At 43.5% G+C, this 21,648-nt stretch overlaps 1 protein-coding gene across 2 annotated transcripts in view; it reads left to right on the top strand.

The window, feature by feature from the left end:
• The window catches only part of LOC120936548 (glypican-5-like), a 349,040-nt gene that overhangs the window by 31,541 nt on the left and 295,851 nt on the right, over positions 1-21,648 (top strand). For both annotated transcript variants that reach the window (XM_040348994.1, XM_040348995.1), the window contains exon 2: positions 8,204-8,365. In XM_040348994.1, coding sequence (XP_040204928.1) covers positions 8,204-8,365 — 162 coding nt within the window. The remainder of the gene's footprint in view (positions 1-8,203; positions 8,366-21,648) is intronic.

Here is a 21,648-nt window from a genome sequence, read left to right as displayed (position 1 = left end):
CATTGGCAACAGTTATTAATAAGCTATGGTCAATAGCTGTTAACTATTCACTCCAAATCCTAGATTCAAAAATGCATCACAACACATGGGAATCGGGCATAAGAGAATTGGACTGTGACACATAACACACCTGCCTAATGCTACAAAAAATTGCAACTCTAGTTATGTGCATAGATCTAAATGGGCCTTTACTGTTTCCCTATATAAGCCTGCATCATATTCTAGCTGAAGACAGGGTTATTGTGCTGGCAGAGTAAGGTTATGTGTATCTAATGAATCACAGCAGAAATCTTTTATATTGTCAGTAGCCGGTGGACAGAGCGCTTGATCCTCCATGTGTTTTGTAAGTCACAGACAGTGCCATCCTGGTGTCACTTTTCTGGCTCCAGTCTGAAAATAAACAGACTTACAGATAATGTCATCAGACGTTAACCTTCTGACTATGGCCTAGGGACTGGGGTTATTTGGGAACAGCAATTTAATATAACCATGGCAACTGGGAATTATGCTTTGACACTTTTTTATTCAAGTACACTATGGCCAGCTTGCTGCTTTAGACCCTTTACTTATTATTAGTTGCATATCAAAACTAGTTTTATGTATTTTTCTGAAATAGCGTAAGACCACATACACACTATACAACTTTTGTTGTCTGATTTCCTTTAGATTTACCAAAACCATGTAGTGCAAGGGCCTACCTGACTGCATACAAATTGAAACTCTTATGCCCAGTACACACAAGCAGTTTTCCCGTCGGAAAAAAAACGATGGTTTTCCCAACGGAATTCCTTTCAAGCCAGCCTTGCATACACACGGTCATACAAAAGTCCGGTGAACTTTTAACTGCCAAGAACGCGGTGATGTAAAAGACAAGCCGACAAAATGAAGTTCTATGCTTCCGAGCATGCATCGAATTGTTTTTTTTCCTGTCGGAAAAGCATACAGACGAAAGGTTTTCCCTCTAGGATTATTTTCCTGATGGGGAAAAAAAGAGATCCCGCTCTCTTTTTTTTTCCCCGTCAGTTTTCCTGTGGGAAAAAGTCAGATGGAGCATACACACGGTCGGGATTGCCAAAGAAATGCTCTCATCACAGTTTTTCCGATGGGAAAACCGTTCGTGTGTACGGGGCATAAAGGTTTGATTTCATATTATTTGATTTTGGCAAATCTGAAAGAAAAAATCTACAGAAAATTGTATAGTGTGTGTCCAGTTTAAGAGGGCATGTAAATGGACAAGGCTGCATGTCTGCATTGAGAGCCCACTGCTCAGCTCAGCGCATCTCTGCCAAGTACATTCTTCATATATAGCACTATTTATAAGTCTTCCATTTCCAGTTTGAAGGCGTCAGAAATAGTTTCAGTAGTCTTATTTAGAAAGGGAAGCACAAATCATTGTGCCTTGATAGTGTTAAAGGTATTTATGTAAATAATATACATGATTTAAGTCTATTTTACATTTAGAATGTACATCTGATATCTGGATAAACTACTTAATTTAATTTTAAAAGCATTAACCTTAAGGACCTTGCACACTGAGCGCCTAACCCCTGCGTGTCCAATCCTGGGTTTTAGTGTGCCCATAAGGCAGAGGTTTAGCGTCCAGTCTTGCAACCCGCACCCTATCAAAGTCTATGGCAGGTTGAAATATGCTGCAGCTGGATGGGGCTTAACAGTGTACCAAGTGGCACTCATGTTTAGGTTCCTATGCCTTCAGGGCCATATGTTTGGAACACAAAACACTTACCGTACATTCTGGGCATACTCACATGACTCACATGTGCAGGCTGCGAGACTGGGGAATGAGACCGTGTTTCATGTTACACTAGTGGTTCTCAACTCCTGTCCTCAGGACCCACTAACATGCCAGATTTTAAGTATTACCGTTGGGAGATGCAGACTGGAATACTGCAATCACTGAGCAGAAAATGATATCACCTGTGATGTATTTCAGTTATCTTGCAAACCTGGCCTTTTAGTGGTACCTGCGGACAGGACTAAATATGGGTGTAACATGAAATTAGTTCAGAAAGATGTAGTTAGCACTTAAATGTACAACATGTGTTTGATTTTGAAAGTATTTGTATAGCCATGACCCATGTTTACCCCTCAAACTTTTCCTTTCCTCCAGCAGAGCATTTCCCAGCATTAAACAGTTCTTCTGCTTTGTTCCTGTAGTTAGAAACGGCTTGTAATACTTCTTGTGATATCATCACCAAGCTTGTAAAATTCTTGGAAAGGCAGTTGCTGGGAGCTAAGTTTCTATTGACATAGGAACACCCACAGAACTACATCTCCCTGGAGCTCTTTCCGTATACATAATATATGGGCAGACTTCTGGTAGTCAACTAGCAGCATGGTTAAACTTGAAGATCAATCAATGTATGCATGTGGAGAGTAGGTATGAGCAGAAGTAGAATTGTCATTCAGCAGAAGGAAGTTAGGAGCTAACTGGATTTCTGCCAGGACCACAAGGCATTTTACTGTACATGCAGCATTTGTAAAGACATAAAACACAAAGAGAAGTAGCACCCTGCCAAAAGGTAGGCTAAATTTAGTTTTGGCTTCACTGTACTCAGTGAAGGGGTGATCTTTTTTTTTCTTTTTGGTCTGGTCAGGTTTTCCTAAGCTTGGTGGTTAATTTCTCCTGTCTGCCTCTGAAAGAAGCTTACACAGCATAGAATGGGAGGATCAACCATTAAGTGATAAATATTTATCAGATCCCAGCCAATCCCTCGGGAGGGGGTGCTTAGAAGGTGGCTGGAGAGGTGATACATGTTTGGGAGGCCTGGGCAGAGTGTTCATCCCTGCAAGGAGGGTTCCATTTCCCCTGGAGCTGCTTTCCCTGGGAGGCAGCTAGTGTGATACAAGAGTTGCTGTTTGGGCCTCGGCTGGTGCTGGGCTGTGGACCTTGTGAAGATTGCTAAAGCAATCTGCTGCAGGCCATTGCTTGGAAGTCCTGGTCTGGAGAAGGATTATTTGTGTCTTCTTTACTGAAGTGTGTTATGTGGAAGCTGGGTGGCAGAAAGTTCCTGGGACGTTGCTTTGTAAGACCTAGGACTTTCATGTGTGCCTGCTGCTATAGGATTTGTGCTAAGAAGTTTGTTCCTATTAATTCCTGATATCGTTTTGGAGTATCCTACACTCTTTATACCTCTCCTGTTTAAAGAGGAGCTCCAGGATCCTTCAGAAAAATTTAAGTCAGCAGTTACAAATACAATAGCTGCTGACTCTAATATTAGGGCACTTACCTGTTCAGGGATCCAGTGATGCCGGCATCCGAATTGATTTTTCAATCAGCTATCGGGTGCTGCCACCGCCATCTCCACTAAGGGAAACTGGCAGTAAAGCCGTTGAATAGGCCAACTGCGGGGGAAGGAGGAGAGGGCCGAACTTAGCCGGAAGTGGGAGCGGGTACCTGTCAAAACCAGGTACTCACTCCCCCCTCTCTCCCAAAAGGAGAGAGGGGGAGTGAGTACTTAAAAACTTGTCTGCCTACTCCCCCCTCTCTGACAAATGTGGCGGCAGAGGGAGGGAGTAGGCAGACAAGCGGAGCTTCCCCTTTTTTGAAAATAAAATCCACAAAAAGACATCACCTAGACTGAGCCTGTGTATCATTGTGCTTGGAACTGTGTCTGTGGCAGGCAGCCTCTGTACTAGCAAAGGAGACCTGGTGTGATCGAAACGCTACAGAAACATGCATGTATTGCAGATATGCACATCAAATATTTTTTAATTATTGACAGTAAAACCTTGGTTTGAGAGTAACTTGGTTTAAGAGCGTTTTGCAAGACAAGCAAATTTTGACTTGATATACAAGTGATGTTATGATATAAGAGTAGCGTCATGTCACAACTAAGAGAAGAGAGGAGCCTCTAAGTCAGTGGTTCTCAACCTTCTAGTGCTGTGACCCCTTGATAAAATTTCCCAAGTTGTTGGGACCCCTAACAGTAAAATTATTTTCGTAGCGTGGGTTGTCGGCACCCAAGCCATGACAAAGTAATTTGTGCCACTAACCCGCGGACATTTAGAGCCCCCTGAGTCCCTTCCACTCGTACAATATTAAAACCCCTTATGGTACATTTTAGGATGTACCCCTCTCTCTATGTTCTCCTTACTTTCCTTTTTATCTCTCTATTCTAATTTCTTGTCCCCCCCCCCCATCCCTCTCTCTAGCCTTCTTTCTTGTTCTTTTTGTCCCTTTTTTGTGTTCCTCCCCTCTTGCATGTATTCTCTATTTTTATACCTTCTCCTACTCCTTGGGATCAGTGGCAGGGCTGACGGGGAGTTGGGGCGAGTGGCAGTGCTGGCGGGGAGTTGGGATCAGTGGCAGTGCTGGCGGGGAGTTGGGATCAGTGGCAGTGGCAGTGCCGGCATTGTGTTGGGATCAGTGGCAGTGCTGGCGGGGAGTTGGGATCAGTGGCAGTGCTGGCGGGGAGTTGGGATCAGTGGCAGTGCTGGTGGGGGTTGGGATCAGTGGCAGTGCTGGCGGGGAGTTGGGATCAGTGGCAGTGGCAGTGCTGGCATTGTGTTGGGATCAGTGGCAGTGCTGGCAGGGAGTTGGGATCAGTGGCAGTGCTGGTGGGGGTTGGGATCAGTGGCAGTGCTGGCGGGGAGTTCTTATCAGCCAACTTAGGTGCTCTTGAAGGTCATCTGCTGATCTGAGAACTGTAGTGGGGACTTTTAATGGCAACTATAATCACAGGTAGTGTTACTTACTGTGTCTCCGGCTTTGTGAAGTCTCATAGCAGTGACACCTATGCCGAAATCAGGAGATAGGTTCGCTTCCGGCTCCTCCCACTTCACATCCCTCATCAGTCAGTTGACTTCTAGTCTCCCCCCCCCCCCCCCGCCATGCCATGAACTGAATGGCTCCAGGAACGGCGCAGCGAGGCAGCAACAGGCTCCAAGGAAGGCTGGGAGAACGGTGCAGGCTACAGGAACAGCCAAGGATTCGGTGACCCCAGGCAAATTGTCATTTGACCCCCGAGGGGGTCCCGACCCCCAGGTTGAGAACCATTGCTCTAAGTGAAACAATATGGTTACATTTAATGAAGGTACAACATTGAGCAACATATTACTACACTCAGAGGCGCCTTTCTTCTCTTTAATACTCTGTAGCTCCTGTTGGATTTTGCTTCTAATCCCGTTGTGGAGGCTTCCATTTGTGGATGGACATTTTATGGTTACACAACCTATCACATTGCTATAATCTTTTTTTATGGACTATAAACTGAGGGACCTATGAATAAATGGTCGTGGAACGAATCATCTAAGTTTCCATTATTTCTTATGGGGAAATTCGCTTTGATATACAAGTGCTTTGGATTACAAGCATATTTCTGGAACGAATTATGCTTGCAATCCAAGGTTTTACTGTATTTATTTTGGCCAAGCATAGACTTATGCCCTGTACACACGAGCAGAATTTCCGTCAGAAAAAAGTTGCATGTTTTTTTCTACGGAATTCCGCTCAAGCTTGGCTTGCATACACACGGTCACACAAAAGTTGTCTGAACTTTCGAGCGTTAAGAATGCGGTGACGTATAACACTACGATGAAGCGAGGAAAAGAAGTTCAATGCTTCCGAGCATGCGTTGAATTGTTTTCAAGCGTGCATGTTTTTTTTTCCCCGTCGGAATTCCATATAGACGAATAGATTTTCGATAGGAATTTTTCCGTCGGAAAAATTGAGAACCTGCTCTCAAACTTTTGCTAGCGGAAATTCCGACAGCAAAAGTCTGATGGAGCCTACACATGGCGGAATTTCCAATGAACAGCTCATCAAACTTTTTCTGGCGGAAATTCCGCTTGTGTGTATGGGGCATAAAAGCTATTTTTTAACATATGATACCTTATATGTAACTATATAACAACCGTGTTTCTGAGTACTCAGTTACATGTTTGCACCCCCATCTCTGTAAGAACTCCACTGACATATTTTATGAAATCATTTCCCTAGTGACTTGAAGAGAACAGCAGACATTGGAAAGTATTGCTGAGGAAAATGAATGCCCCATAAAACTTGTGTGCGCTTGTATCAGAGACAGGAGCTGCTCTGTGACGCTATCATGCTTGATTTATGGACACTGCTAGTTACTGTAATATAGCAGTCCAAAGTTTCTGTCAGGGTCTTATTACTGTTTGCGTCTCTTTCCTGACCCTGTAGAATCTATTCAAGAAATAGGTAGTGCTGTTGTCACCAGGACAAAAAACACTGACCGCAATAAAAAAAAAACTTTACTAAATATGCGTTTTGTTTTTATCTGTGTTATCATTCGGGAGACTTCCCATCACTTCCTGTCAGGACCAGTAAGCCTGTGGATGGCAATGAGAACCCAACAGAGGCTCCATCTATTTTATACTGTTTTGAACATTAATTGTAGCAATACTGATTTAATAAATGTGTGGCAAAACTGTGTAAGTCGCAGGAATGAATGGACATAAGTGAAAAGTCTTTTGGTGGGTAAACCCGCTCTTAAATATGTAATTATCTGTGTGATTAACAGCCTGCCTAGAGTTGAGCTTTAATACATTTAGCCCTTAAAGCAGTGGTCTCCAAACGGGGGGCAGGATTTGGCCCTTTGCTTGCCTTTATCAGGCCCTTGGGACACTATTCCCCTCACTGATACATGCCACTATTCCTTCTACCCCTAACAATGGGGCATAATTCCTGTCACTAATACCAACATGAGGGCACTATTTCTACCACTAACCTCAACAATGACGCACTATTCTTCCCTTTGACACCAATGATAGGACACATTATTCCCCCCACTGATACATGCCACTATTCCTTCTACCCCCAACAATGGGGCATTATTCCTGTCACTAATACCAACATGAGGGCACTATTCCTACCACTAATCCCAATAATGATGCACTATTCTTCCCATTGACACCAATGATAGGACATGTGATTCCCCCTACTGATACATGCCACTATTCCTTCTACCCCAACAATGGGGCATAATTCCTGTCACTAATACCAACATGAGGGCACTATTTCTACCACTAACCTCAACAATGACGCACTATTCTTCCCTTTGAGACCAATGATAGGACACGTGATTCCCCCCACTTATACATGCCACTATTACTTCTACTACAACAATGGGGCATAACTCCTGTCACTGATACCAACATAAGGGCACTATGCATAAAGGATTACTAAGGTTCACCTGCACCTGACAGTGACTCGAGCTGGGCATCGCCGTTTAGTGAAAGATTGGCTGGGGTGGCTCGGCTGCTCTAGTCCCTCAAAGGGAACTGAGTTCCTGCTGTGAAAAAAGTGCAGGAACTCCGTTCCCACGCGTTCCCGCAGGACTTGAGCCCTGCTGTCACTGATACCAACATAAGGGCACTATGCCTACCACTAATCCCAACAATGATGCACTATTCTTCCCATTGACACCAATGATAGGACACTATTCCCCCCCACTGATACATTCCACTATTCCTTCTACCCCAACAATGGGGCATAATTCCTGTCACTGATACCAACACAAGGGCACTATTCCTACCACTAACCCCAACAATGACGCACTATTCTTCCCATTGACACCAATGATAGGACACTATTCTCCCCCACTGATACATGGCACTATTCCTTCTACCCCAACAATGGGGCATAATTCCTGTCACTGATACCAACACAAGGGCACTATTCCTACCACTAACCCCAACAACTATTCTTATTATTGACACAGATGATAGGACACTATTGCTCCCATTGGCACCAACTGTGGCTATTCTTCCCACTGACACCATTGTCGGAGCACTATTCCTTGCCCTGATATCAACAATGGGGCACTTTTCCTTCCGCTGACACCAATTATGGGGCGCCATTTATTCCACTGATACCAACAATGGGGCACTATTCTTCCCAATGATACCAATGATGGGGTACGATTTCTTACCCTAATAACAACAATGGGGCAATATTCCTTCCATTAATATCAACGATGGGGCATTCTTTACTCCTATTGATGCCAAGGCATTTTGTACACACACAGGCCACAGACCAGCCCCCCTAAAGTCTGAAGGACAGTAAACTGTCCCTTTGTTCAGCAGGATTGGAGACCCCTGCCTTAAAGCATCAAAATGCTTCATTTCGGTGATTTTATGAACATGGTATGTGCAGCCAACCCTTGCCAATATTCATAACCTTTATTTATTTTCTTGTTTTCCTTATTGTATGCAATAGAGTCCGACGTTCAGATCTGTGAGCAGAAGGCTCCAACATGCTGTACCAGGAAAATGGAGGAGAGCTATCAGGCTGCAGTGAAGAGGAAGATGGCTCATAATATCCAAGCTCTGAATTTTGAGCTCAAATTCACGATCGTTGCACATGCATCTGCCTTTCAAGGTGAGGACCTGACAGCTAAAATCATGTATCATCACAGCAAACTTCTTCAATAGTTGGCTCTGTGAGGTTCAAGGGTTTCTGGACCATTAGGTTCCTCTTCACACATGTGCCTTCCTATTCATGTTCTGTTGAAGAAAGCCTGCTGTTTTCAAAACTCAAAAGCCCAAACTCAAATTTATACACTCAACTGAATGAGTAAAGCTGATTGTACACTATAAAACTGATTATACAATACATAGAACCTCAGATTACGAGCATGATTCGTTCCAGGATAATGCTCGTAATCCAAAGTACTCGCATATCAAAGTGAGTTTCCCCATAGAAGTCAATGGAAATAATTTGTTCTGCATTGACTTCAATGGCATGCAATACCGCATGTGACCAGAGGCTGGGGGGCACCGGAGAGCCTCGGAAACACCCGGAAAGGCCCAAGGACAGCTCGGCTGAACTCAGAAAACCTTGGAAAGGCTCGAGAACGAAGTATTTTCAAGGTTTTCTGAACAGCTTCTACGATCGGCTCTGGCGCCCTCCCACCTCAGAACAAACGCGGTAATGCACACCGCTTTGGCTTGAATCCTGCTTGTTTTGTGAGAAAACACTCGCAAACTGAGTCAGGATTTTTAAAAATACAGTATTGCGAAACGCTCGTTAACCGCGTTACTCGCAATTCGAGGTTCCACTGTATTCTTCAGACCTACCATAGGCTATGTAGTGCAAGGGTCTGCCTGACTGGATGCAAATTGAATGGAAAGTTTAGGTAGATCATCATCATATTACATAGTTTTGGTAAAACCAAAAGAGATTGTACAGATATTATAAAATCATATTGTATGGTGTATGGCTGTTTTTAAATAAATTACTAATAAACAGGGAGACGGTCTGAATGCAAACAGCATCTTCTGTCAGCTATTTAGAAAACCCTTAATGTTCTACTAATCCTGCTTAATTGCTGGACCCTTTATTAAACGTTTATTTGTTAAAATTAAGATGTATTTGTATATAGTGAAAAAAGGATATTAGGGCCTAATCCACAAAAGGGATACGCCGGCGTATCTACTGATACGCCGTCGTATCCCTGTTTCTATCTTTGGAACTGATCCACAGAATCAGTTTCTCATAGATAGGCAGAAGATCCGACATGTGTAAGGGACTTACACTGTCGGATCTTAGGATGCAGTACCGCAGCCGCCGCTGGGGGCATTTCTCGTTGAAATGCCGCTTCGGGTATGCAAATTACGGAGATCCACAAAGCTTTTAAGATTCGTTTTTTCTCCGTAAGTATTAGTTTGCCGTCGCAATATTAGGGCTGCTTTTACAAGGCCTAAACTGTTTACACCTTGTAAAAGTAGACCCTTCTATCCCGCGTCGCTGTCATTTATTTTTTTAAAATATTTTTTTTCCCGCCGCAACTCGTTTTTTTTTTTACGCCCGTCGCGATTCTCAAAACCCAGCGCAACGTAAAACCGCGCAAAGCACGTCGGGAAAATGACATCGGGAGCATGCGCAGTACGTCCGGCGCGGGAGCGCGCCTAATTTAAATGGGACTCGCCCCATTAAATTAGGAACGCCTTGCGCCGGACGGATTTAAGTTACACCGCTCAAAATTTCTAGGTAAGTGCTTTGTGGATCGGGCACTTAGGTAGAGATTTTGCGGCGGTGTAACTTAAATGGCAAAAGTTACGTTGCGCCGGGTTTTTGAGGATTAGGCCCTTAGGGCCATATCCTCAAAAGAGATATGACAGCGTATCTACTGATACGCCGTCGTATCCCTGTTTCTATCTTTGGAACTGATCCACAGAATCAGTTTCCAAGAGATAGACAGAAGATCCGACATGTGTAATTGAATTACACTGTCGGATCTTAAGGATGCAATTCTAGGCCGGCCGCTAGGTGGCGAGGCCATTGCGGCCGGCGTAGAATATGCAAATGAACACTTACGGCGATCCACGAACGCTCTGACGGGCCCGTCGCTCTAATGCTACGTCGTTTATGTCGAGTTATGCCGTGTAAAAATAGGGCTGAGTCCTATTTGACTAAGCCCTATTAAGTATGGCCGTCGTTCCCGCGTCGAAAATTCAAACTCTACGTCGTTTACGTAAGACGTCCGTGAATGGCGCTGGACGCCATTTACGTTACCGTCTAAGCAAATGACGTTGGAGCGACGTTAGTTAGCGCAATGCACGTCGGGTAAGTTACCCGACGGAGCATGCGCAGTACGTCCGGCGCGGGAGCTGGACGGATTTGAGTTACACCGCCGCAAATTTCCAGGTAAGTGTGTTGTGGATCGATACCTAACTTAGGAAATTTGCGGCAGTGTAACTTAAATCACTTAAGTTACGTTGCGCTGCGGGGCTGTGGATTTGGCCCTTAGAGTTTAGTATACCAATGGATAAGAATATATCTTTAAAATAACATTGACCCAGAACCATGATAATTCCCTTCAATTGTTTCTCAGAGTAGTCTTCCTTAGATGTCCCATTCAGGAATGTACTGTATATAGTGAATGTGCTGTGTTTGAGCTGCAAAGACTCTTATGACTTCCCTTTGCTATTCTGCTGTTATTTTAAACCCTAGGTGTATCAAGGTAAAAAGGAAATGTACTAAAATGTTAAGTATGTTTCTAATCTGTCTCTATCTGCTACGCAAAGCACTGGCACATGTTTTCCTCATGGTAAATACTAGTCCTGTAAAATCTGCATTACTAGTGAAGAAGAGAAGTTCTTTTCTTTTCTCATCTAACATTCAGCCTATGTATACTGTGGGCCAGATTCTCAAAGGCGTTACGACGGCGCAACACCATTAGCGCCGTCGTAACACCTCATCTGGCCCCGGGTATCTATGCGACTGATTCTCAGAATCAGTTGCGCATAGGTACCCATTAGATCTGACATGCGTAAGGCTGTTACGCTGTCAGATCTTAAATGTATTTTTTTTTCCCGCCGCTAGGTGTCGCATCGTCGCTTTTCCCCGTCGTCTATGCAAATGAGGTAAGTACGGCGATTCCCGAACATACGCGAGGTCGACGCAGCGAATTAACGTCGTTTGCGTAGCGTACCCGACGCGTAAGGTTGCCCCTGCTAATTAGCAGGCGCAACCAATGTTAACGATGGCCGTCGTTCCCGCGTCGAATTCAATAAAAATTACGTCGTTTGCGTAAGATGTCCGTGAATGGCGCTGGACGCCATTTACGTATACATCTAGGCAAATGACGTCGGGGCGACGTCATTTAGCGCAATGCACGTCGGGTAATTTACCCGACGGAGCATGCGCAGTACGCTCGGCGCGGGAGCGCGCCTAATTTAAATGGTGCCCGCCCCATTTGAATTGGGCGGGCTTGCGACGAGCAATCTAACGCTACACCGCCGCAAGTTTACAGGTAAGTGTTCTGAGAATCAGGATGTAAACCTGTAGACCTGCGGCGGTGTAACGTAGATCTCATATATTCCGCTGCCCAGGAGCAGCGCGAATGTATGAGAATCTGGCCCTGTGTGTGTTAGAGACTCTCTGCAGCGTGTAGTACAGGAGCTTGACTGCTGCTCAATGTCTGTATTACCAATCATTTAATTAGCTGACATGGTACTTACTTTTTGTACCATTAATTGTATGTATTTGCATGCACTTGACCCTAGAGCTTATTACATTTCAATTAGTTCTAGTGATTAATGAAAACATGTTTTCTCAGACCTACCGTATAGAAAATCATTTAAAGTGATACTAAACCTTCGATTTTTTATTATAAAAAAACACTACATTACCTGCTCTGTGCAATGGTTTTGTGCAGAGCAGCCCTGATCCTCTTTTTCTGGCGTTCAATGCCCCTCCTCTTCATCAGGTGCCCCCACAGGTAACCCTATTCTCTGGGGGGCCCCATGCAGGCTCCCTCCCGAGTCCCGCTGCTGCATTCATGGACACAGACAATGGGACTCGGTCCCGCCCCCTGCGTTACAGCTTTTGATTGCTAGCAGCGGATCCAATCAATCTGTCCAATGAGAAGAGTGACAGTGGCGGGAGCCGCTGCGCTCGTGCACGTCGCTGGATCGGACCAGGCTCAGGTAAGATAAAGAGCGGGGGGTCTGGGGACGGGGGGAGCTGTAGCACAGAAGGTTTCTATGCATTAAGGGGGGTGGGAGTTTTTATATGCTTGGGTGTAACTTTATTGTTGCAAAAAAAGTTTTATTTTACTTTTTTTTTTTTTTATCACATAGGGGGACAAACAGTCCCCTATGCAATGATTTTTTAGTGACAGGTTCTCTTTATTGAGATATGCAGGGTCAAAAAGACCCTGCATATCTCCCCTGTATTTCACTGAATGTTTTGCAATGCAGATCGCATTGCAAAACATCCTACACGCAAAGCGAGCCAGGGACACCGAGAACGTGACCCGGAAGTGACGTCAACGACGGCGCTTTACAGGTCACTGCAAGAAGGGGAGGAGAGCAGACGTGTATCTGCTCTTTTCCTTCCCCTCTACCCGCCAGCATCTGCCATGACTGTTCCGGGCCAGCTGATGGTCAAGCGAAGCCCGGTAAGCATGGCGGGTCGCCGGTACCGGGGGGTGTGTGAGAGCAATCCGGCAGCAGCAGCACCGCCCGAACCCTCTCACCTGACAAGCAGGAGTCTGTCTGTCAGTTTCACACACAATTCCGGTGGCTGTAGCCACTGGATTGTGCGCAATACCCCCCACCGTTAGGTCCATACGATGTACGGACCTGGTAGCAAAAGGGTTAATGCACTATTATTATAGGCTGGGGATGGAACTGTGTTGGCAATTTAGAAAAGGCCAGCAGAGGGTGCCAAAGAGATAGTGTGAATGAGTGTAATGTGTGGAACTGCATAGGAAAGGGAAAGGATTGATGGGATCCTGTGTCTCTTAGCCAATACAGCTTGCCGATAGATTCAGGGGGCTGGAGCTTTAACAGACAGGCGGAGCTCCAAGGAAAGCAGAAGTTCAGGTGGGTAAATGTCCCTCCCTCACATTTTCATTCTGTTTTTGTTAGTTGACGAAAACAGTAATTGATTTGGTCAATTGACTTAACTCAAATTTTATTTTCATTTTGTTTAGTTTTCGTTACTGAAAACATGCAGCTGAAGAAAACAATGACCAAAATATTTTCCCCCAATTAAATTAACACTGCAGCCCACCCTGCTCCACCCTCCCTGACCTGGCACCCCTTCAGACGTTTTAATCTGTATGTTAAAGCAGTTGTATAGTCAAAAAAAAATCTTTTTTGTGCCACCTGTAAAGGATAAAGCATAATGAGCTAGTATGCACCACACACTAGCTTATGATGAAATACCTACCTTAGAACGAGGCGTCGGTACCTCTGCCGGTCCACGCCGAGGGAGATGCCATTTCCCCTCGGCGTGTCTTCCGGGTATCACGGCTTCAGCACTGTGAGTGGCCGGAGCCGCGATGACGCATACACGCGGGAGACTTCTTTCCGGCAAGGTCCGGCGTCTGCCAGTCCTTAAGCCGAGAATCCCCTGAGTGCATGACGGTTTAGGAGATATGTTTTTTACCTACAGGTAAGCCTTATTATAGGCTTAGCTGTAGGTAAAAGTAAAAAAAAAAAAAACTATACAACCACTTTAACACAGAGCAGGTACACAGGAAGAGGGGAGAGAGAAGAATGCTGAGACTTGAACTTCACTGCTTATCTTGTGATTTAAAGAGGAAGTAAACCCTAATGGGTTTTACTTCCTCTTTTGCTTCCTGCAAAGCCTGCCAATTAAAAGCATAATAGGCTAGTATGCATCGCATACTAGCCCATTATGTGACACTTACCTGCAATTGAATCCAGAGTTGTCCCCTGTGCAGGCTGTGTCCATCTTCTCGCCCCTCTTCCTTCCGGGGCAGCGGACTCCGGCTCTGTGATGTGCCGGAGCCCCGTGACATCACTCCCGCACATGCACGCGAGAGCCGCCGGAAACGGCACAGTCTAACTGAAGCAACGGCACAACGTAATGTACGATTACAAGGGAACACATCTGACACTACTACAGGCATACTGCATCTGAATGCATCAACCAGATTCTAATATGTCTTAAAAAATATTCTTGAAAGTGACTGCTGAGCACAGGACATCTTCAGTGTTATAGTGGTACTAGGGGAAGGAACTAGTACTTCAACACTGAAAAGGAGAGGTAAAGATGATAAAAACCATGTAGGTATCCACTCAAGCTAGCCATAAGTGGCCATTTCGACACCACCAAGCTGGTCAGTACAGTACAGTAAAGGCAGACAGCTGACTGAGAATCTGCAGGAGTCTGACATTGCACCTGTGATCTGCTGATCATGGGTGCAATGCCCTACAGGCTGCAGTGTAAAAAATAATGAATGCACATATCTTTACTTCCAACATGTGTGTGTGTATATATATATATATATATATATATATATAAAGTGAATGCATCTGTTAAATAGCTGGAAGCAGAGATTCCTCCATCCCCACTGATTAGTGTAAATGGAAGAATCTATTATATTTCTCTTGTTAAGCTGCATGGCTAGCCTTTGTCTCAGAGGTGGATGAAGTGCACCACACTAATGCCGCGTACACACGATCGGTCAATCCGATGAGAATGTTCTGATGGACCGTTTTCATCAGACCAAACCGATCGTTTGTGGGCCCCATCGGTTATTTATCCATCGGTTAAAAAATGTGAAACTTGTTTTAAAATTAACCGATGGATACTTAACCGATAGAAAAAAAACGATCGTTTGTAGGCACGTCCATCGGTTAAAAATACACGCATGCTCAGAATTAAGTCGACGCATGCTTAGAAGCATTGAACTTCGTTTTTTTCAGCACGTCGTTGTGTTTAACGTCACCGCGTTCTGACACGATAATTTTTTTAACCGATGTGTGTAGGCAAGACTGACCATCAGTCAGCTACATCAGTTAACTGATGGAAAAATCCATCAGACAGGTTTTCATCGGATTGACCGATCGTGTGTACAGGGCATAACAGTTGATCACAGAAACATAGAAAAGTGATGGCAGGAGTATGACCAAGTGGTCCACCGAGTCTGCCCCATTTTTTTTTCTTTTTTTATAGATCTATGTTTGTCCCAAGCAACATAGCGACAAAAATTGCAACAAAACCCTCAGAGAACTGTCTATTGGGTACAGACAGATGTGCCAACGTTTCGAGGCTATGGAGAGTAATGCCTCTTCATCAGGCAAGGGTGGTGCAGAACTGTCGCAGTACAATCGGTTGATGTATATACAGTCTCTCTCAGGAGGAGATAGGTCGTCAGTCTCCCCGGGCTGCAGCTACAAGAGGATCTATGACCATTTAATAGATCATTGGTCACAACTCCTCGTTTTTGGAATAATTCAGCCTCTTCCATAAGGCATAGTAGCCAGCTCTTATATTATATTCTATATTGTCCCCTGGGGGGTCTCTTCTTTGATGGGTTCCTGGTCATATATTGGATTGAAATAAATCTATATAAGTGACAGTCTGTCTGAGCTTGTCATCACATGACGTACCATGATCCACCTTCATTGGTTTAATCATCCCATGACGTTGTCTCTACTCTGACAGCACCTGCAGACCACATGTTTTCTCATACGAGGATATTGTGTGAATAAACTTGTTTTTATGGCCTTTGGAAATACTTTTTCAACTGGCACTACAGCAGCTTCAATCTCCTCCTGAGAGAGACTGTATATACATCAACCGATTGTACTGCGACAGTTCTGCACCACCCTTGCCCTGATGAACAGGCACTACTCTACATAGCCTCGAAACGTTGGCACATCTGTCTGTACCCAATAGACAGTTCTCTGAGGGTTTTGTTGCAATTTTTGTCGCTATAATATATATATATATTTTTTTCTTTTATGCTTTGTTATTATTGATGTTTAACGCCTCTGACAAATTGTATGCCCTAGGCTATGCTTTCCTTCCTTTTTGGTCATTTGGATGCTTTTACCCCACACTGTAATACTAGTTTCTATGTGTTGTCTATGAACAACAATATTTAATAAAAATTTGATACTCTTTTGATACAAATTGATGACTAGTCAGTCTATTATCTTTACTTAACTAACCAGTCTCCCAATTAAAAAGTCCCACCGAGGAAACACACCCCTTTTCGGGGTACACAAATTAGCTTTAATTTAGGGATGTGGTGAGGCTATGGTTTCTTGCTTACATATTTAGGGGACACCTATATCCTTCTTTCCCGGATCACATTGGATGGGATCACAGTGCAGCCACTCTACAAACTGTTCCCTGCTGGTGTTAAGTGGGCAGCTTGTAATTCCCTGGCATTACTTCATAGGTGATAAGCACCCTTCATCTTCAAGTATTACCAGATTCTTACTGTGATAACCCTTATGGATATGGGGGCCTCTGTCTCTCCCTCCAGCTGCCCTGCTTGGAATATGTACTGATTATGAGGCTGCAACAAAGAGCCGAGCCTATGCCTTGAAGCATGACAATAAATTGCTCACATCTTATTTCACTTAAAGATTATTGTTGGCATTTGGCAGGACTTTAAACGAATGAATGTGCAGCTTGTTAGACAAATAACATTTGGTGACAAATAAGCTTTCCCAGCTCTAACTGTTGCATGGCCTTCCTTTGAAAAAATGTGCCCTTTATATCACTAGAGCCATCATTACATCGGAATGATCATTTACAAAATGAAACATATTGTTCAGAATAAATATGATACCTTTTAAAAGAAAAACACAGCATACACACATAGTCATTAAAAAAGCCACTTGTTAATTTTATGTTATTACAGTAGAGTTAAACCTTAATTGAATTCAGCTGAATCAGCAAAAAAAATATAAACTACACAGGAAGGGTGATTTAAAAAAAAGTAATTTTTAAAATGTGCATTTACTTCTTGGAGACTTCAGCTAAATAGTAGATGAATGTTTTGTATTCTGTTATACTTGGGTTAATAAAGCTGTTACCACTAATCCCTCCATAGTACATTTGATCCTACAAACTACAGTATAGTGTATTTCCAAAGCACATTTATTTGAGGTTAGAATTGTAGTTTACTTTGTAGTAGTTCTTTATATGACGCTCACATTTTAAATTTTTGTTGTTCTATATCTCCATTACTATATTAAATAAACAGATCTGCCACGTTTCCCCTTCTGTATCCAAAACTTAATAAAAAGGTTAATAGAGTTAGACGGTATTTACAAGTTAAAATCCGTATTATTTGCTAGAAAATCACTTAGAACCCCCCAAACATTATATATATATATATATATATATATATATATATATATATATATATATATATATATATATATATATATATATATTTAGCAGAGACCCTAAAGAAAAAAATGGCAATTGTTGCAATATTTTATGTCACACGGTATATGTGCAGCGGTTTTTCAAATGCAATATTTGGGGGAAAAAGACACTTTCATGAATTAAAAAAAACGAAACAGTAAAGTTAGTCCAATTGTATAATGTGAAAGATGATGTCACGCCGTGTAAATAGATACCTAACATGTCACGCTTTGAAATTACGCACACTCGTGGAATGGCGACAAACTACGGTACCTAAAAATCTCCATAGGCGATACTTTAAAATAAAATAACGGTTACCAGGTTAGAGTTAAAGAGGAGGACTAGTGCTATAATTATTGCTCTCGCTCTGACGATCGTGGCGAAACCTCACATGTGTGATGTGTTTACATATGCGGGCACGACTCACGTATGCGTTTTATTTGATGCGCAAGCTCGCAGGGACATCTTTTACATTGTGTTTTTTAAAAAAAAATGTTTTGATCACTTTTATTGCTGTCACAAGGAATGTAAACATACCTTGTTACAGTAATAGTTGGTAACAGGTACTCTTTATGGAGGGATCGGTGGTCTAAAAGACCCCAAATCCCTCCTTTGCACTTTAAAGTATTCAAATCGCCAAAAACTGCGATTCTGAATACTCAATTTTTTTTTAAAACAGGCGCGATTGGCAGCCGAGTAAACTGGAAGTGACGTTGTGACGTTGCTTCCTTGTTTACATACAGGAAACTGGAACAAAGCTATTTCTGGCTTTGTGCCAGTCTGTCATTTGGGTACAGCGTTGCATGACCGCGCAATTGTCATTCAAAGTGTGAGAGTGATAAAAGCTGGAAATTGGTCTGGGCAGGAAGGGGGTTCCCAGTAAGCAAGTGGTAAAAGCAGAGGTCCACCCGAAATTTGTTTTTTAAAAGCCAGCAGCTACAAATACTGCAGCTGCTGAATTTTAATAAATGGACACTTACCTGTCCAGCACGCCCACGATGTCGGCAGCCGAGGCCGAGCAATCGCTCGTCACTCGGCTGCCCCCACCGCCACCATCAGTGAGGGCATCAGGAAGTGAAGTGTTGCGGCTTCACTGCCCGGTTCTCTACTGCGCATGCGCCCTCACTGGTCCCCACTGTCTCCTGGGACCAGTGTGTTTCCCAGAAGACAGCAGGGGGGTGACGTGAAGGAGGCGTGACTTCCGCGGGAGTCTATTACCGAAAATGTGTGTGCAAATACCTGAATTATACAGGAATCTGCCCCCCCCCCCCCTCCTGCCTGAAAGGTGCCAAATGTGACACCAGAGGGGAGGAGGGTTCCGAAAAGCGGAGGTTCACTTTTTGTGTGGACCTCCGCTTTAAGGGACTGGTCCAGGGTTCAGAGGAAGTGTCGCGAGTTGGTTGATGCTGACCATCAGACAGATGGCATCCTCTGGAAGAAAATAAATACTGCAGTGGAGAGTTCTGGATGAAAAGTGAATATTGCAACAGCTGCTTTTTATTATTACCTTTTTCTCATTGCCAGAACACATAGAAAACAATTGTTTTCTGTGTGCCCCATTCCCACCACAATGCTGGTGTGCTATGTGGTGCATTGCAGTGCAGAAAAAAGTCTGCATTTTTTACACCGCACTGGGAGCCATTGCATGTCACAGCACACTATGCTTTACTTTTCATTATGCTACACTTCAAATAAAAAAATTAAAAAAAGACATGCATTACATAAAAAGCAGTTTTCAGCTCTTCAACCCTCTGAAATTATACACACACCAAATATATATATTTATTTGCTCTGGCCCGCCACCCACCTCCATTCTCGTCTAGGTGGAAATGACAGGTACTGCACTCCAGCAGCCTCCTGAGATATCCACATCACATATCCCAGCAGGCATCGGCCTATATGCAGTGACTAGAGGATGACACTTGTTGGCATGTTATCAGGAGCTGGCTACAAGAACCCAGAAAAGACAGCTGGCTCCCAGTAACAGACCTGCGGCAGATCACAGCAGGACAAAGCTGAATTTGCTGGGTGTATGAGGACATTATTTGAGCAAACAAAAAGGATAAGAGGGGGTTAAAAGCAAAATTCCCCCCAGAAGGGGGTGGAGTGAAGTCTCTCTTCAGGCATATTACCTAAGATAACAGCCAAATACAGTGTAATAACAGTCTTGTACAGCACTGAAAGTACTCTTATTTGAGACACAAGATATGACTAAGTAATACAGTATTGCCTTTTTCATGTGGATTTCAAGAACTTCTGACTTGAATGCAACCACAAGCAATTTTGTTCAGTTTCAAATTTCATGTGTTTTTGAGGTTATTATCACCATGTGAACTGCAACATAAAACTGCCCCACAGCGGAAGTATTGTGATTTCACTTGCAGGTTTAAGAGGTTACTTAGGGCTCAGTAAAGCATTTAATATGTACATGGTTAAGCTTATCAGGGCTAGTATCAATGTAAGTATGATTATCTTTTTACTCTCGTGTTATTTCATTATAAAAAAATTTGATGTTATTCTTTTAAATAGTTTCATTTTTTGGTTTATATATGGCGCACCCTTCCGAGTAAAAGTTAATTTATTTTTCTCAACTTTTATGAGTGACTTTATTTTGGAGCCTGAAGGGTGTAAGAGCTGTGGTGAACGGGAGTGAACCACAACTGCGGGTAACAAGGACTTCAATGCACTTCTCTATGTGAGAATTCAGTATTGGACCCCAGGCGTCACTCCACACAAACAGGAGTTTGGGGGTTCTCTACATCATCTCTCTCTCACATAAAGAAAGGTGTTGAGCTACTAAGGTTGGACGTATTACAACATGCGACCAGAGCTTAGCGTTAAAATTATAACATACACGTGAAGATTCCAATGCACTTCTATATGCAAGTGATTATCAGTATGGGACCCCAGGCGTCACTCCACACAAACAGGAGTTTGGGGGTTCTCTACATCATATCACTTAAACATAAAGAAATGCATTAGGCCACTAAGGGAGTTGGTATGAAATACCTACAACCCTTAGCATAGAAAAGTTAGAGCGAACATGTTTAGCAACTTAGGGCAAGGCCGATAAACAGGTAACACTTATGTCAAGCACGTAGTAAATAGGAAATGTAACGACAACTAATAGTTGCATAAGAGAGGCAGATATAGCTCAGGTAATTTTGAGAGTAGATGTCCCTTTAAGATACTCCACAGCAATAGCCAAAACACAACAGTCAGTCCCAAGTAGTAAATGATAGCTAATAAGCCAGCGTTAAGTACAGGAATTGTTTAACAGCAATATGTGTAGCAGGTCTTCTTAAAGCACTACATGTAAAACAATTTGTACTTATCCGTTTGTGAGGCTTTAGGACTTGGGATTCTGTATGGAGTGTCTCCTGGTGGGGGGTAGCATGGGGTGTCCGCAGCAACTCAAGGCAAGGTTAGCAGTGCAGCTCCAGGAGTGGGATTGCCTCCAGTCCAGGATGGATGGTTTCCAGGTTAGGCAGGGCAGTAGCTGTGGTTAAAATGCAGCCAAGCCGGCTAAGGCCGACAATAATAGAACAGCGTGCAAAATGCTCTTTTCTATATAGCACCCAGGCAGGTGTAGTGCATAGCACTAATTCGCGCCGCACTTCCGCGTTCCACGGTGGAACGCACGCGGCGCCGTGCGATGACGTCATCGCACGGGCGCCGTATACATTCCAGCATGGAGCGCAATACAGCGCTGAGAGAGCTCGTTATAAAGGGTCCTCAATTCAAACTGGCATATAAAAAAAAATGGACAGTTTTATATCATATACAAACAAATTAGACACTCCAGGTTATCCCCATTACTAGTATATATATTTAGTAATACATTTCTCAAATTGGTGGGAGTATATCGGTAAAAACCATTAAAGTGGATGTAAACCCGACATTTTTTTATTTATTTTTTGATGTCACAATGTACTGTATAAGATTTCCTATCACCTGTGCCCAGTATTGCCACACAGAGTTAATCCAGCTCTGAGCAATCCTCTTTTATTGTT

This window comes from Rana temporaria, chromosome 4, assembly GCF_905171775.1.
Source record: "Rana temporaria chromosome 4, aRanTem1.1, whole genome shotgun sequence".
Classification (NCBI taxonomy): Eukaryota; Metazoa; Chordata; class Amphibia; order Anura; family Ranidae; genus Rana; species Rana temporaria.
This window is presented reverse-complemented; position numbering and strand designations above follow the sequence as displayed.